This window comes from Sinocyclocheilus rhinocerous, unplaced genomic scaffold (assembly GCF_001515625.1).
Source record: "Sinocyclocheilus rhinocerous isolate Xijiao unplaced genomic scaffold, SAMN03320098_v1.1 scaffold2720, whole genome shotgun sequence".
Classification (NCBI taxonomy): domain Eukaryota; kingdom Metazoa; phylum Chordata; class Actinopteri; order Cypriniformes; family Cyprinidae; genus Sinocyclocheilus; species Sinocyclocheilus rhinocerous.
The window spans coordinates 219,248-234,056 of NW_015630098.1; the positions used below are offsets into that span (position 1 = coordinate 219,248).

A 14,809-nucleotide genomic window follows, 5' to 3' on the forward strand; every position below is an offset into this window, starting at 1 on the left:
ATATATAAATGATTCATATCAATTGTCTTAAAGTTATGTAGAAAAAAAAGAATTATCAGTCTTTTTAAATTAATTAGTTTCTAATAGAATTAAGTGCACAACACTGTCCTATATTGGCTTTGCTTGCTGCCTTTACTGAAATATATACAAGCCAATAGGGAAGCCAGTCACATGGCTTTATTGAAATGTCCATTTATTTCATTACTCTTACCTAAAGGTCAAATAGACCCCAGTGGCATGAATTTGCCTCTCAACAAAAGTTGCTCTACTCCCAGCACGCATTAGTGTGATTGCATTAAGCTCTTTAATAATATAATATAGCCTGTGCTAAGAGGGATTAATCATTCTTTTTCAACATCCATACATCCAACAGAAATCATGTTTGAAAGTTTGCAGGTGGCAAATAAATTCTTAAACTGTTGTTGTTTTAGCGTTATCAGTTATGATGTTTTGATATGATTATGCATTTTATTGATATTATTGATGGAATGATTATGCGATACACAGCTGGATGTTTGAATGCTAACAGCACAATGCAATATTATACATGTTAAATATTTTAAACGTATGTTTAAAATCAAGGTTTTGTAATTAGTGGTCTATATACAGTAATTATGCACTTTGAAATAATACGCTTTCAGATTTCTTTAATCTTCGCGGGCGATTTGCCATTTGCATAGTTTTTATTAGGTTTTAATTATCCACTGCACAGCATGCTGCATCGCATATTTGATTTTGCACCAGCTTTGAACGTGTTTCACACAGTCAATATATTCTTCACACTTTTGTAAATGATGTTTTCACATTAAATCGGACCGTGACTTTCAGAATGGGAAGGTAAGGCAAGAATTTCACATATTCAAACTCCTCTACAATCTTTACCTTCTTATAGTCCAGACATGATTTTATTGCTGATATTATCTGCATACTGCATTTTTGTTTTTTGATACCTTTATGTTTTCTTTGGTGTTATTCTTTGATTATGTTCTCCTTGTTTCTTTTATACGAAAACTGTACACTCTTAAAAATAAAGGTGCTTCAAAAGGTTCTTCAAGCGATGCCATAGAAGAACCATTTTTGGTTCCACAAAGAACCATTCAGTCAAAGATTCTTTAAAGAGCCATCCCTTTCTTACCTTTTTGTAATCTGAAGAACCTTCTTTCGCCACAAAGAACCTTTTGTGAAACAGAAAAGTTCTTCAGATGTTAAAGGTTCGGACCCACTTTATATTAAGTGGCCTTAACAACTATGTACTTACATTTAAATTAATAATTTGGTACAATGCACTTATTGTGTACATACATGTTTTTACATTGTACTTATATTTTAAAAATACCTGCATGTAATTACATCTGTAATTAATTTCTGTAATTACATTTATAATTACACAGTTGACCCATCCCTTACACCTTAACCCACCCTTAAACCTACCCATACCAACAAACCTGTCCCTAACCTTACCCGTATCCCACCTTAATAGCAGCAAAAGTGTTTTGCAATACAATATGAACACAATAAGTACATTGTACTTCATTTTTGATGTAAGTACATAGTAGTTAAGGCCACTTAATATAAAGTGGGGCCAAAGGTTCTTTATGGAACCATTTAGACAAAAAGGTTCTTCTATGGCATCGTGAAGCACCTTTATTTGTCTTTTGTCATGTTCTGTTAACAACTGCTTGTTATTTTAATCGTATTTATTTGTACATTTTCGTTGTTGTTGTTGTTTGTTTGTTTGTTTGTTTGTTTGCTTGCATGCCTGTGTCTAGAGTTTGACCTCTCATGAGGTTTGAAGCACCTTTATTTGTCTTTTGTCATGTTCTGTTAACAACTGCTTGTTATTTTAATCGTATTTATTTGTACATTTTCGTTGTTGTTGTTGTTTGTTTGTTTGTTTGTTTGTTTGTTTGTTTGCTTGCATGCCTGTGTCTAGAGTTTGACCTCTCCTGAAGTTTATATGTGTATGTTTATGTATGTATTAGTTGTCAAACTTCAAGTTTAAGGTTTCTTTTCAGACTTCTTCATGTGGGACCCAAGCTGCCTTTGAGGCAACAATGAGCTCAATCCGTTTCCATAATTGTCCATTTTATACTTTTATGTGATACTACATGTGACTGCTGCATGTTAATGTAGTCTATTAGAACAAGATAAAGTCAGGGTTGCAGTTTTTGGCTGGAGTTGAAGATGCCACTAATTGCAGATCTGAAACCACTTTTTAATTGTAAGTTGACATGGTTGTATAGGCGAGGTTAGCTGTTTTCAGATCTGTATTTATTGACAGCTTGGCTCTAAAGCATGGTAGGAATGTTGGCTTATATCTTATGTTTTTTATTTATTTATTTTTCTTGTGTCCCGTCCCCTTTTTTAATTCTTTTTGTAGAGTGGATTCACACCCCTGCATATTGCTGCTCATTATGGAAATGGAAATGTCGCAACACTGCTCCTCAATCGAGGGGCTGCTGTGGACTTCACTGCAAGGGTGAGTGTTTACAGCTTTTACATGCATGTACATGAGCTTGACTTCCTTAAGCATTTGTACATTTAATATTAAAACTACTTCATAATACCACAATAAGATACAATACACAAACTAAGAATTTAAAACTTAAAATGGTCATTGAAAATTATTTTTGCATTTATGAATCTGATGAGAGTTGAGACCAAAGTTAACAACTATCTAAAATTATATAGTTATGGAAATTATTACAGATTTAAAACCTTTTTTATTTGAAATGATGTGCAATCCAAGTTGTAAACATTTTAGACAAAGCTCACAATTCTACATTAGATTAAAAGAAATCCATAAATTATAAAGATGATTCTCAACTCAAGTAATTTCTAAAGACTGCTTTTTTATATAAATTTGTTTCTTTTGTCTGTACAGAATGGGATCACGCCACTACATGTTGCGTCTAAGAGGGGAAACACTAATATGGTTCATCTGCTGTTGGACAGAGGGGCTCAGATTGATGCCAAAACACGGGTTAGTAACAATTAGTTATCACTTTAGTTTTGTACATAATGTATACACATAGCTGAGATGACTAGCATTTTTATGAGTCTGATATGAGCCAGATGTCAGTTAGCAATAGAAAAAAAGTATGCTATGCTTAGATCTAATTTATTATTTATGTTTACGTTTTGTAAAAGTTGCTCTTAAAATCATAATCTACTTCATATCAGACTACGTAATAAACAGTAAAAATGACCTATTGAAAATAAGTAACTCTCTCTCTACTTTGGCTGCTCCTGTCTGCACCACAGCAGAATTATCAGCACATTGTTTTGGCATGTTTTACACTGGATGACCTTCCTTATTGAAAATAAATAACTAATATAACATAAATGATTAAAATAAACCTTATACCTGCTAGGGGTGGGAATCACCAGAGGCCTCACGATACGATATTATCACGGTACTTGTGTCACGATACAATATTATTGCGATTTTAAATATATTGCGCGCGCCTGCGATATATTGCAATTTATTACCTTTTTCCAACTTCAAATTATGTCCCCAAAGGAAAACTTTGACATCTGTTTTAACTAAAAAAGAAACATTATTCAGTTTGTTTATCTCACTTTTATTGTTACAGTGCAAAATGGGATTGTCAAGCAGACAAACTGACCAACACTTTCATGAAAACCTGTCATAAATGTTGTATGCACCTGGCAAACTCAACTATTTGTATTACAGTCTAATCTAGTCCACCTTAATTAAATGTAAACAGGTATGCACTGCTGTGCTACTACAGGTATTTTGAACAATGCAACTTGAAATTGTACTAAAAAGCTGTGTAAACCCTTCAGCAATTGGGGCATTTGAAAGTAAATTACTGTTAAATTTAAATTAAATTAAATAAAACATGTAGTCTTACACCTAAGGATGCACCGAAATGAAAATTATGGGCCGAAACGGAAACCGAAAATTGTGGATGCACTTGGCCGAAAACCGAAACCAAACATGCTTTGTAATGATTATTTATTATTTTATTAAATAATATAAAGTAATTTTCTAAGACTTTTTAAATTTAACTCAATTTTAATGATACTGAATTAAAAAAAAAAAAAAAACCAATAAAATTACCATGAATTTACTGAAAGAACACAATAAAACTGGACAGAATTTATATTAATATTGGTAACACTTTACAATAAGGTTCATTAGTTAACTACTTTAGTTAATGAACTAAGAATGAATAATATTTCTTCAGCATTTACTAATCTTAGTTCATGATAATTTCAAAATTTACTACATTATTAAAATCAACAGTTGTGCTTGTTAACAGTTAATGCACTCTGAATTAACATGAACTAACAGTGAATAACTGTATTCTCATTAACTAACATTAAGAAATATTAATAAATACTGTAATAAATGTATTGTTCATTGTTTGATCACATTGTTTCATCACAGTAGCGCTACTGCAAACCAGAACAAGTAGGCCTATACTGCATAGAAATTTCCTGTCAGCGCGTTATTTGAGCGGACATTGCTTTTCCGGTGAACATGAGCGGTACACGAGTGGAACGCACATTCATAGATCTGAATATTGAGGGGAGCGTCAAACCGCGCAGTGAAGTGGAGAGTGAAACATACGCGCTGAACACTGCCGGGCGGGGCGTGACGTGACATATATATTATTATTATTATATGTAGCCTATATTTTCGGTGCATCCCTACTTACACCCCCTCCTTATTTACAAATCCGAAGTAAGTCCATACATCCGATTTAAACGCGGACGGGGCTTTCCTGATAACTTTCTGCAATGCCGCCCTCTTTATTTTACTAACTTACTGCATGCTGAAGGTGACCCAGCTGACCTCACCAGAAAAAAACTCAACACCAACATCTAGTGGATTGTAAAGAAATTGATTTTATTATTCTACCAAATAGTATAATAAAAGATCGATACTTGGCGTCCGTGTATCGATACAGTATCGCGATACTATGCTGTATCGATTTTTTACCCCACACCTAATACCTGCTAACTATCTCGGGTCGAAGGCAGGGAACGGATGACCAGTTCATAACAGGGCTAACACAGACAAACACACATTCACACTCCCAATCTATAGGCAAATTTGTGTCACCAGTTCCCTGACCTACATGTCTTTGGATTGTACAGAAAACCAGAGCACCTGAAGGAAACCCATGCCAACACAGGGAAAACATGCAAAATCAACACAGAAAGGCCTGCTGGCTCAGCCTGGACTTGAACTGGGAACCTTTATTAATTGAAAGTCTCAATCCAATAAGCAGTCAGAAGTCTTCTAAGCCTGTGTTACATGAATCGTTATAATCTTTCACACGCTGTTGTTACTGACTTCAGCAGTGCTTTTTATGTGCTATAAGCAATGATGAAAACACTGAGTATAAAAGACACAGGAGAGAAACTATAGTTAAGTGTGTAGGGGTTGAGGAGAATGTATATAACGTCACATTTGTGACACTGGACCACAAAACAAGTCAAAAGGGTAAATTTTTTTAAACTTATTTTTTGAATTATACATTTATACAAGCTGAATAAATACACTTTTCATTGATGTATGGTTTATTAGGATAGGACAATATTTGGCCGAGATACAACTATTTGAAAATCTGGAATCTGAGGGTGCAAAAAATCCAAATATTGAGAAAATCGCCTTTAAAGTTGTCCAAATGAAGTCCTTAGCAATGCATATTACTAATGATAATACATTTTTGATATATTTACAGTAGGAAATTTACAAAATATCTCCATGGAACATCATCTTTACTTAATATCCTAATGATTTTTGGCATTAAAAAAAAATCGATAATTTTGACCCATACAATGTATTTTTGGCTATTGCTACAAATTTACCCCAGCGACTTAAGACTGGTTTTGTGGTCCAGGATCACATTTGTGAGGTGTTTCAAGTTCCAAAGTGCTTTGTTATGAAATTACTGATGAGACCTTAAGGTGAGAGTGTCTGTGTTGCAGGATGGCCTCACGCCTTTACACTGTGCAGCAAGAAGTGGGCATGACACAGCAGTGGAGCTCTTATTGGAGAGAGGAGCCCCTATGCTGGCCAGAACCAAGGTAGCTATCGAAATGAGGACTTTTATAATATAACATGCTTTTGTTTTTGTATAATAATAAATATAAATTCTGCAAATTAACTGTAATGTGTTGTTGGAGGTAAAGGGTAAAGTTTTAGGTTACTGTTTGAAATTACACCCTAATACCTGAATTACTAAGTAATGTCTGTTATAGCTTTGAAAATCTCTCCCTTCCCATAACATGACACTTTGTATACAGTGCAACATATACAAAGACATGTAATAAAACTACTATTATAATCACCAAAGCTGTCAACACTGTAAGCAGTGCAACATCTAATGGTGTATAGACACTGCATGCAAGTATGATGGTGGGGCAATCACTTGTCCACAGCAAAAAAATTCCACTTTGTATTTAGGAAGCAGGTATTGTTCTGGAGGAGAGATTGCCTCAACCAGGTGACATAAGAAAAAGTTATTAGTAAAAGTTAACAGTAGCATGATAACGAAAAAATTCAACACAGTAACATAAAATAAATAAATGCAAATTTCAATAGGCATACCAAATTTGTTTCGTTTTTATTCATTTCAGGAATTGTCAATTCAATTCTGAATGCTGCAAAATCTTGTTAGTTACTTTGAATAAGAGTAATTCAATAATGTAATGCATTATTTTACATTGTAACTCAACCCATCACCTACCAACAACAGTTTTCTTTTATCTCTCCTAAAGTTTCAAAGTTTAAAAATGCTTTATTTACGTTATCAAAACATTCAGAAATATTACACATACAAACTAATATGTGATGCATAAATGTTTTTTTTTCCTTTCTTTCTTTTTTAATTTACCCTTGTTGTATCTAGAACGGTTTATCCCCACTCCACATGGCAGCGCAGGGTGACCATGTGGAGAGTGTCAAACACCTGCTGCAGCACAAGGCACCTGTTGATGATGTCACACTGGACTACCTGACAGCCCTCCATGTTGCTGCTCACTGTGGTCACTGCAGAGTTACCAAACTTCTACTAGACATGAGAGCCAACCCGAATGCTCAAGCATTGGTACATGCATTCTTCTTATTGTGAGTCTTGTTTCCGCTATAAAGTTTTTTTTATAATCTTACACCTTCTTCTTGCTGGTTGTTTCTTTTTAGAATGGTTTCACTCCTCTACACATTGCCTGTAAGAAAAACAGAGTCAAAGTGATGGAGCTCTTGATCAAATATGGAGCATTCATTCAAGCTATCACTGAGGTATGAGCACAGAGACTTACACTCCCATAAGAGCAGCACGGTGCCCTGATATTTCATGCTGGGCTCAGGGTCCCGTTTAAAAAATGTTATACCCCTCATGACACTGACATTGTAGGCTCTCTCCCTCCAGCACATTCTCAGGTGATCGTATCACCTCATTTTGGCGCTTTGCCAGCATAGAGACTTCTGCCAGATGTGTCGTCATGGGACATGTCATCATGCGTCATGTCAAATTTGGACAAAATCACTGTTTTATGACTGACTAAATGTTCCCATAGTGTCAGCTACTGATGCAGCTTCTCATCCCTACTCAGGGAACAAGGGTATATAGTATAACCGAGATGGTTCCCACAGAGTTCAAATGCAACGTTTTGCTAATCCTCCAGACTTGCATGCTTATTTTTTTTATTTTTATTAAATATTCTGACTGATATAATAAAGTTAGTAATATAAGTATTGTTTCAGCTTTGTTCAACATATTTTACCACATTCTGATAATTTTTTTCTGCACAATCAGCATAGAAAAACATGATAGATCTGGTTTGGGTCTATTCATTTTATTGATCTATACTATATATCAGTATAATCACAATACAAATATATACTGTATAATTAATGTAATAAAAATATGTGCTTATTTGGTAGAAACAGTTAGTAGATTAAGTGTGTTAATTTATTTGATTTAGATAATCAGGCTGATGTTGTTGTTGTCATCTCTCTCTCTCTCTCTAGTCTGGTCTCACACCAATCCATGTGGCAGCCTTCATGGGTCACCTCAACATTGCTCTTTTACTACTGCAGAATGGAGCTTCCCCTGATGTTAGCAACATAGTGAGTAAACTGTGAGCTGTCTGTCTTCCATCATGGAATCTTAAAAGTGGTCAATGTGGAATGTTCTACATAGGCACAGGCACAGTATGACTCTCACATAGTGCTAAATTAAACTATGCATAAAAAATATTTTTTATTAATATCCATCAGTATAGTGGAGAGTGGGGTAAGATGAGCTGTTTTTTATCATTTTAAATGATCAGAATGTATCTATGACAAAGGGTTCTATAAATATAGCTTCTTGTAAAAAAGTGTTCCCGTGGCTCAATTTGACCCTGGTTAGGAGTAAGCTAACCCGAGTCAGTGGGTAAGATGCACCATCTGGGTGTAAACTGACCATCTGACTGAATCTGATTCAAACCCATGTGCAATTTTAAAGATAATTTACCTCTTTTAAAAACGAATTTAATAATCAAATTTCCTTCTACAAACAGTCATATTTCTTTCTTTTTTTTGCTTTTTTTTTTAAAAGCTAACTTAAACAACATTAAACCAACCAAATGAAGTTTAAATTTCAATCTTTAATTGTTTGCATTTCTGAAACAATATGTTTTTGGTTTGAATAATATAATAATAGTTTATATAGTTTATATAATAAACTAAACCAGTTGCGTAATATCACATTAAAATAGCAAGAGATTTAACTTAACTTCAGTGCCTTATGGTGGGGTAAGTTAAAATGCTGGCTCAATTTACCCCACAGCATTTGGCTCACTTTGCCCCATAACTGACATTTTGGAAAAACAAAACTAGCTAGCTTACCAATTCAGGCGAATATTTAGCTAAATTATTTACATGGTTTTATATGTTGCTAAATCACCTATATACATCATAAATATTTTTAGACCTGGATAAATTTGCTTTGATGTAACAGCAATTACATCTGGCATACTAAAATTTTACTTTGACAAGCCAAAAACAATTTATAGGTGTAAATGGGTATCTTCCACTCCTCCCATGTGTTTCTCCTTTTCACAGTCTGGCAGAAATGATAGGTGGTTCCAAAATACATGGTCACATGACAGTAAAAGTGTACAGTTGCCAAGATACAGGGGGTGGGTCAACTTACCCACTGGCTCAACTTACCCCACTCTCCCCTATTGAAGGAAATTTAAGTTTGGTGCAAAGCATTTTAGAAATGCCTTTTCAATTTAAGCGTATTTTTAATGCTGACTTTTAATTAAGATGCCTATGCTAGGCCTATGCCTAGGCTTTGTGTTGTAAGTCAATTATTTAAACCATGGAGGTTCAGCTAAGAAAAAAGGTTAGAAATGTCTGTTCTAGAGTATTAAATATTCCCTCTGTATTCTGTCCCAGCGTGGAGAAACAGCTTTGCACATGGCTGCCCGTGCTGGACAGATGGAAGTTGTTCGTTGTCTTCTGAGGAATGGAGCCATGGTGGACGCAAGAGCAAGGGTAAGACAAAGGCATGATTCGGCAGTGAAAGGGTTAACTTAATATTGAGAATTGTGCAATCCTCCTGTCTTATTAGAGGGGAAATAGGTATTCCAACTGCATTGCACTGTCATAAGGATTGGGCAACTACTATACGCTTTTAAGGGTCTGTGAGAGCAGGGTGGCCAAAGGCTGACAAAATGCAGATATTTAGCCCATATATAATACAATGTAATGACAACAAATGAGACATACACCAAACTGCTAAAATGAAACTTGAAACTTTAACACAATATTTACTCAAAATGTGCCTATATGTACCAATATCACTCTTCTCACCCATCAGGAGGATCAGACTCCGCTTCACATTGCATCTCGTTTGGGTAAGACAGAGATTGTCCAGCTCCTGCTACAACACATGGCTCATCCAGATGCAGCAACCACTAATGGTTACACCCCCCTTCATATCGCTGCACGAGAGGGACATCTGGACGTTACTTCAGTGTTGTTGGAGGCTGGTGCTTCTCACTCTTTAGCTACCAAGGTCGGTGATAGCCAGATTTTACCTTTCTGTTGAAAAAAAAAACCTGTTTAGACCAGTATCATTGTGGTCATAAGTTTGCATACACTTTCAGAATCTGCAAAAGGTTTTGTCTTCTGGGAAACATGTAGCCATTTAAGAACAGTACTAATTGAAAAAAAAAAAAAAAGCTTTTTAAATGAAATAAGAACAACTTACACCTATCATACAGTTCAAAAGTTTACATCCCTGTAGAGATTTGCCTTCTTCAGCATAAATGAATGATTGCACCAATTGTAATAGTTGAGTCACTTAACTTGTCCTAAGTGTAAAAAAAAAAATTAATTGATTTATCTCAAAATCATATAGTCACTGTTGAAAAGGTGTCAAATATGCAGAAGATTATTTCCTTGTGGATTCATTCATGGCAATAATTAAAATATATATATATATATATTTATGTTACCTTTTATTTAATTAAAATTATAAATTATGTTAATTATGCCAAGTGTATGTTAACTTAGGACCATAAGATGTTTTCCCATTCTGGATTCCCATTCTGGTCCAGGTTAGTTCAGGCCAGTTAGTGCTGTTAAAGCTGGTGGATCAACATATCCAGTAAAACAAAGCTGATGAAGCTGGTTCACCACAGAAGCATGCTAGTTAAGAAACCTGGGCTGCGTTTCCCAAAAGCATCGTAAGCCTAAGTAGATAAGAAAAACAATTGTACGACTGATCTTAGTATAACGGTCTGTTTCCCAAAAGCATTGTAACTTAAGCGGCACTTGAAAATGATCGTAGAACTACGAGTGCTCTGCAGTAATCGTAAAGCCCTAAGTGCATCGTAAGAAGAGAGAGTTATGAGGTCACCTGCAGGACAACCGGCAGATTGCACCTTTAACTTTACTCAAGTGCAATGTGATTATAATATAAGGTTTTGATTGTACTTCTCTTTATTACTCTTTTATTGTTTAAATGAATTTAAAAATGAAATAATTAAAAATAAAATGAAAAAATAAAAATACACATAAATATGTATACATCGAACAGTGCTGATAAAACATGTCTGCAATAAACTTTTTTGTCTGTACCTGTAGAAATGTATTGGCTAGATGAAGTACAAATATTTGTGCTCTTGTCACCCCTAATATATACACTTTATATATTAATAATGTCTAAACTTACATGTTTATGTTTGAAAATAACCATCAACCATTAATCGTTCACTCCAGAAACACTTGGAAGAACTCATAAGAATTATTTTTTCATTGGGCCTCATAGGCCTTGGGTGGTTCAACAAACACATGGACATCAAAAACATTGAATCAACATGGTTGTATTGATTTGAGTCAATGAGCTGCTGTTGAAAATTGTTGTTGTCTTATTAGCCTCTTTAAGACATTGCCTAATGTCTTTCAAGAGATCTCTCCAGCTGCATTTGCAGTCCTGACTACAACCACATATGTGACCCTGGACCACAAAACCAGTCATAAATTTTAGATGATTTATACATCAAGCTTTCCATTGATGTATGGTTTGTTAGGATAGGACAACATTTGGCCGAGATACAACTATTTGAAAATCTGGAATCTGAGGGTGCAAAAAAATCAAAATATTGAGAAAATCACCTTTAAAGTTGTCCAAATGAAGTTCTTAGCAATGCATATTGCTAATCAAAAATGAAGTTTTAATATATTTACAGTAGGAAATTTACAAAATATCCTATGGAACATGATCTTTACCTAATATCCTAATAATTGTTGGCATAAAAGAAAAATCAATCATTTTGACCCATACAATGGCTGAGGCCTGAGAGGGTTGTTTGGAGGACTAGGATTTAGTTGGTGCTTGGAGATGGCAGGTGAAACTGATAGTTCCTCTGAGCATGAAGGACGGACCTGACTCTCAGGTTGAGGCAGCCCTACTCCATGGAGGTCAATACCACCACAAATGCCATCTGAAGTATTGACAAGGCCTTTTCTGCCTCTGCTATGAGAAGTGGGGAGTCATTGGTCCAACCACCTGTTTTTGTTTTTTTTTAATTGCCAACCTCTGCAGTGCCCTTCCTTTTTGCCAGGCTTGCAAAGTCTTCTTGCGGACTTCTTGCGGACCTCTTCCCTGATCCCTTAACACCCCTGGTTGCAGTTAATTTATTAACAAAGTCCTCCCATTTTGTTTTTCCTTATTTGTATGGTGTTTAAATATTTAAATCTGCTGAAAATTACTTTTTTTTTCACTCAACCTCCTCCAGAAGAACAGTAATTTCATCGTTTTGAAAGGTATTTATTTATTTTTTTCTGATCCACATCAGGTGACGACTATTAGGTTCAAGGATACAGTTCTATAACGTAATATTTCAGCACTTGACAAACGGACAGCGACTATTAAGTAGCATGTAGAATGCGTCCTTGAGTGTTCATGTTAATTGCATTTTTTGGAAATGCACGTAGAATTGCGGCGAGCTTTCGTAACCTCGTGCGTAGAGAGCACTCTTAAGAGCTAAGATCCATTGTTATTGGGAAACCCGGCCCTGGTCAGTACATGTTTTAAATCAGCATCAAAGGTATGCTTGTAATTTCAGCAAGACATTAGAATGTTTTTTAGTAAGAAAAGTTACGAATCAGTGCTGTAATGGTAATACTGAAGAAATTATTTGTAATATTTTCTGTTATTATTGCAGATTAATCAATGACTTGATTAAGCACTATTACCTTGCCAGTTGCTCTTAATAGAGGTGTGCAACTATTTTAAATTTGCCAAGGTTTCCAAACCATAGTTTCAAGGATTATTAACTATTGTAACTGTAATTAACTATAAATGTAGACACAGTTATTAACATACTGAAGTTATTGTTACTGTCATTAAACTGTGTTAACCTACAGTTAGTACACATTAACCAGACAGTACTATGTTCAGATTCCTCTGTATAAGGACTCACTGTCTCTCTGTTGACAGAACCAAAAACTACATCTGAATCATCTAGTAAAGAGCAAGCAGAACCATTTGACAGCCAGAGCTATGCTTTCAATTCACTGGGCCCAGCCTCTATACACTCATCTATCTCAAAACATTTTTAGTATGGCCATCTTGTCATAGGGCCCAGGGCAGTTGTCCACCTGACAGTATGGTAGCTGATAGAAAAACGTAATAATAACATAATTAATAACGTAACAATTATGAATAATAATTGTAATAATTTTACAATACTTACATTTTATGTTAATAGCTTTGAATGATTTCCTATTTATAATAAATTGCATATTAGTATTGTGTATAATGTAATGTACATCCATTTAGGTTAGCATGTTTGACAAGGATTAGTTGATTTATCTGTATTCTGCATTTAAATATTTACAGAAAGGGTTCACACCTTTACATGTGGCATCAAAATATGGTAGCCTGGACGTGGCAAAACTACTTCTACAGCGGCGGGCACCCCCTGACTTTTCTGGGAAGGTAGGCACAAGCAAACTGAACCGACAATCTATTTTTAAAACACTGTTGTAATTTTTTTTTTTTTTGCAGTTGTTTATATATATACATAATTGGTTGGTTTTAGCCTAATGTAACCAATTTTTGGGATGATGTTTAAAAGAAATACATTGATGCTATGTTGACTTCAAGAGTACTGGTAAGCATTGTTTTCACTGATAATATTTTGTTAAGAAAAGGAGACAACATTGTTTTCTTCCTTTTTTCTTTAATAAGGAACCAGATTTTGATTGCTCTCGAGCTTGCACTCTAATATAGACAATAACCTTGCCTTCAAACTTAACACGCTATTACAATCCCTGTTAACACTGTTTTTTCATCATATATTCCATGCGTCATCAGGTTTGATTTAATGCTTTTTGCAATGCTAACAGTTCTCCCTTAATCATGTTGCACTGACCATCATCCCTGCAGAACGGTCTTACTGCTCTACATGTTGCTGCTCACTATGATAACCAGAAAGTGGCGCTCCTGCTTTTGGACAAAGGGGCATCTCCCCATGCCACAGCCAAGGTGAGAAGACATCATCTTAAAATATATACGACATACCTTTTTTTCTGTGAAATTTCATTTCACATTTCTTTTTTTCTCTAGCTGTCTGTGTAGCAGAGATGGGCACTCGAGTTAGTGACTCGAACTCGAGTCGCATTTTTATAGACTTAAGACTTGACTTTAGACTCGACCTGAAATGACTCTAGACTTGACTCGACTCGAGGAAAAGGACTCGTGAATATTTTAAAAGCAACTCGAGTCTTAATTCTTATATAACTAATATTCAAAAGGTGGACCGCATCCGCACCCCGGCATCCATACGGACTGCGAGCCGTAGCAGCACAATTTTGTGAGCAGCGCGTCAAAACAGCGGAGCGGATCACATAAAAAGCGCTCGGGGTCATTTATAGTAAATATCTTTCAGCGCTATATAGGCTGCTCTAGTATTTTTATCTAAAGCCAAACGCGCTTTACTCTCTCTCTCTCTCTCTCTGGACGCGGTTATTTTAACAACAACAGAAACACGGAAAGCAGCAAAATTATAGATTACTTTCACTAAAACACAGCAGAAAAAAAAAACAATGCTGCAAATATAGTTATTTTTCTTACTATCTATTTATCTAACCTATTCAAACCAGATGTGGCAAGACCTTTCTGATCTACATTTAGCATTATTAATCTGACTAAGAACATTTCAAAAGAACTAGAAGAAGGAAATTGTTGTTAGATGGCTAGGATCTCTGATCATTTATTCAGTCCGCACACACGTTAGCTGTGTCCCAAAGTTGAGTGTGCACACT

The 14,809-nt window shown here is 35.2% G+C and overlaps 1 protein-coding gene across 1 annotated transcript in view; it reads left to right on the plus strand.

The window, feature by feature from the left end:
- The window catches only part of LOC107739937 (ankyrin-2-like), a 76,626-nt gene extending 62,481 nt beyond the window's left edge, over window positions 1-14,145 (plus strand). The window contains exons 8-19 of the mRNA XM_016552187.1: window positions 829-837; window positions 2,381-2,479; window positions 2,885-2,983; window positions 5,968-6,066; window positions 6,891-7,088; window positions 7,181-7,279; window positions 8,012-8,110; window positions 9,428-9,526; window positions 9,852-10,049; window positions 13,383-13,481; window positions 13,929-14,047; window positions 14,112-14,145. Coding sequence (XP_016407673.1) covers window positions 829-837; window positions 2,381-2,479; window positions 2,885-2,983; window positions 5,968-6,066; window positions 6,891-7,088; window positions 7,181-7,279; window positions 8,012-8,110; window positions 9,428-9,526; window positions 9,852-10,049; window positions 13,383-13,481; window positions 13,929-14,047; window positions 14,112-14,145 — 1,251 coding nt within the window. The remainder of the gene's footprint in view (window positions 1-828; window positions 838-2,380; window positions 2,480-2,884; window positions 2,984-5,967; window positions 6,067-6,890; window positions 7,089-7,180; window positions 7,280-8,011; window positions 8,111-9,427; window positions 9,527-9,851; window positions 10,050-13,382; window positions 13,482-13,928; window positions 14,048-14,111) is intronic.
- The last annotated feature ends 664 nt before the right edge of the window (window positions 14,146-14,809 follow it).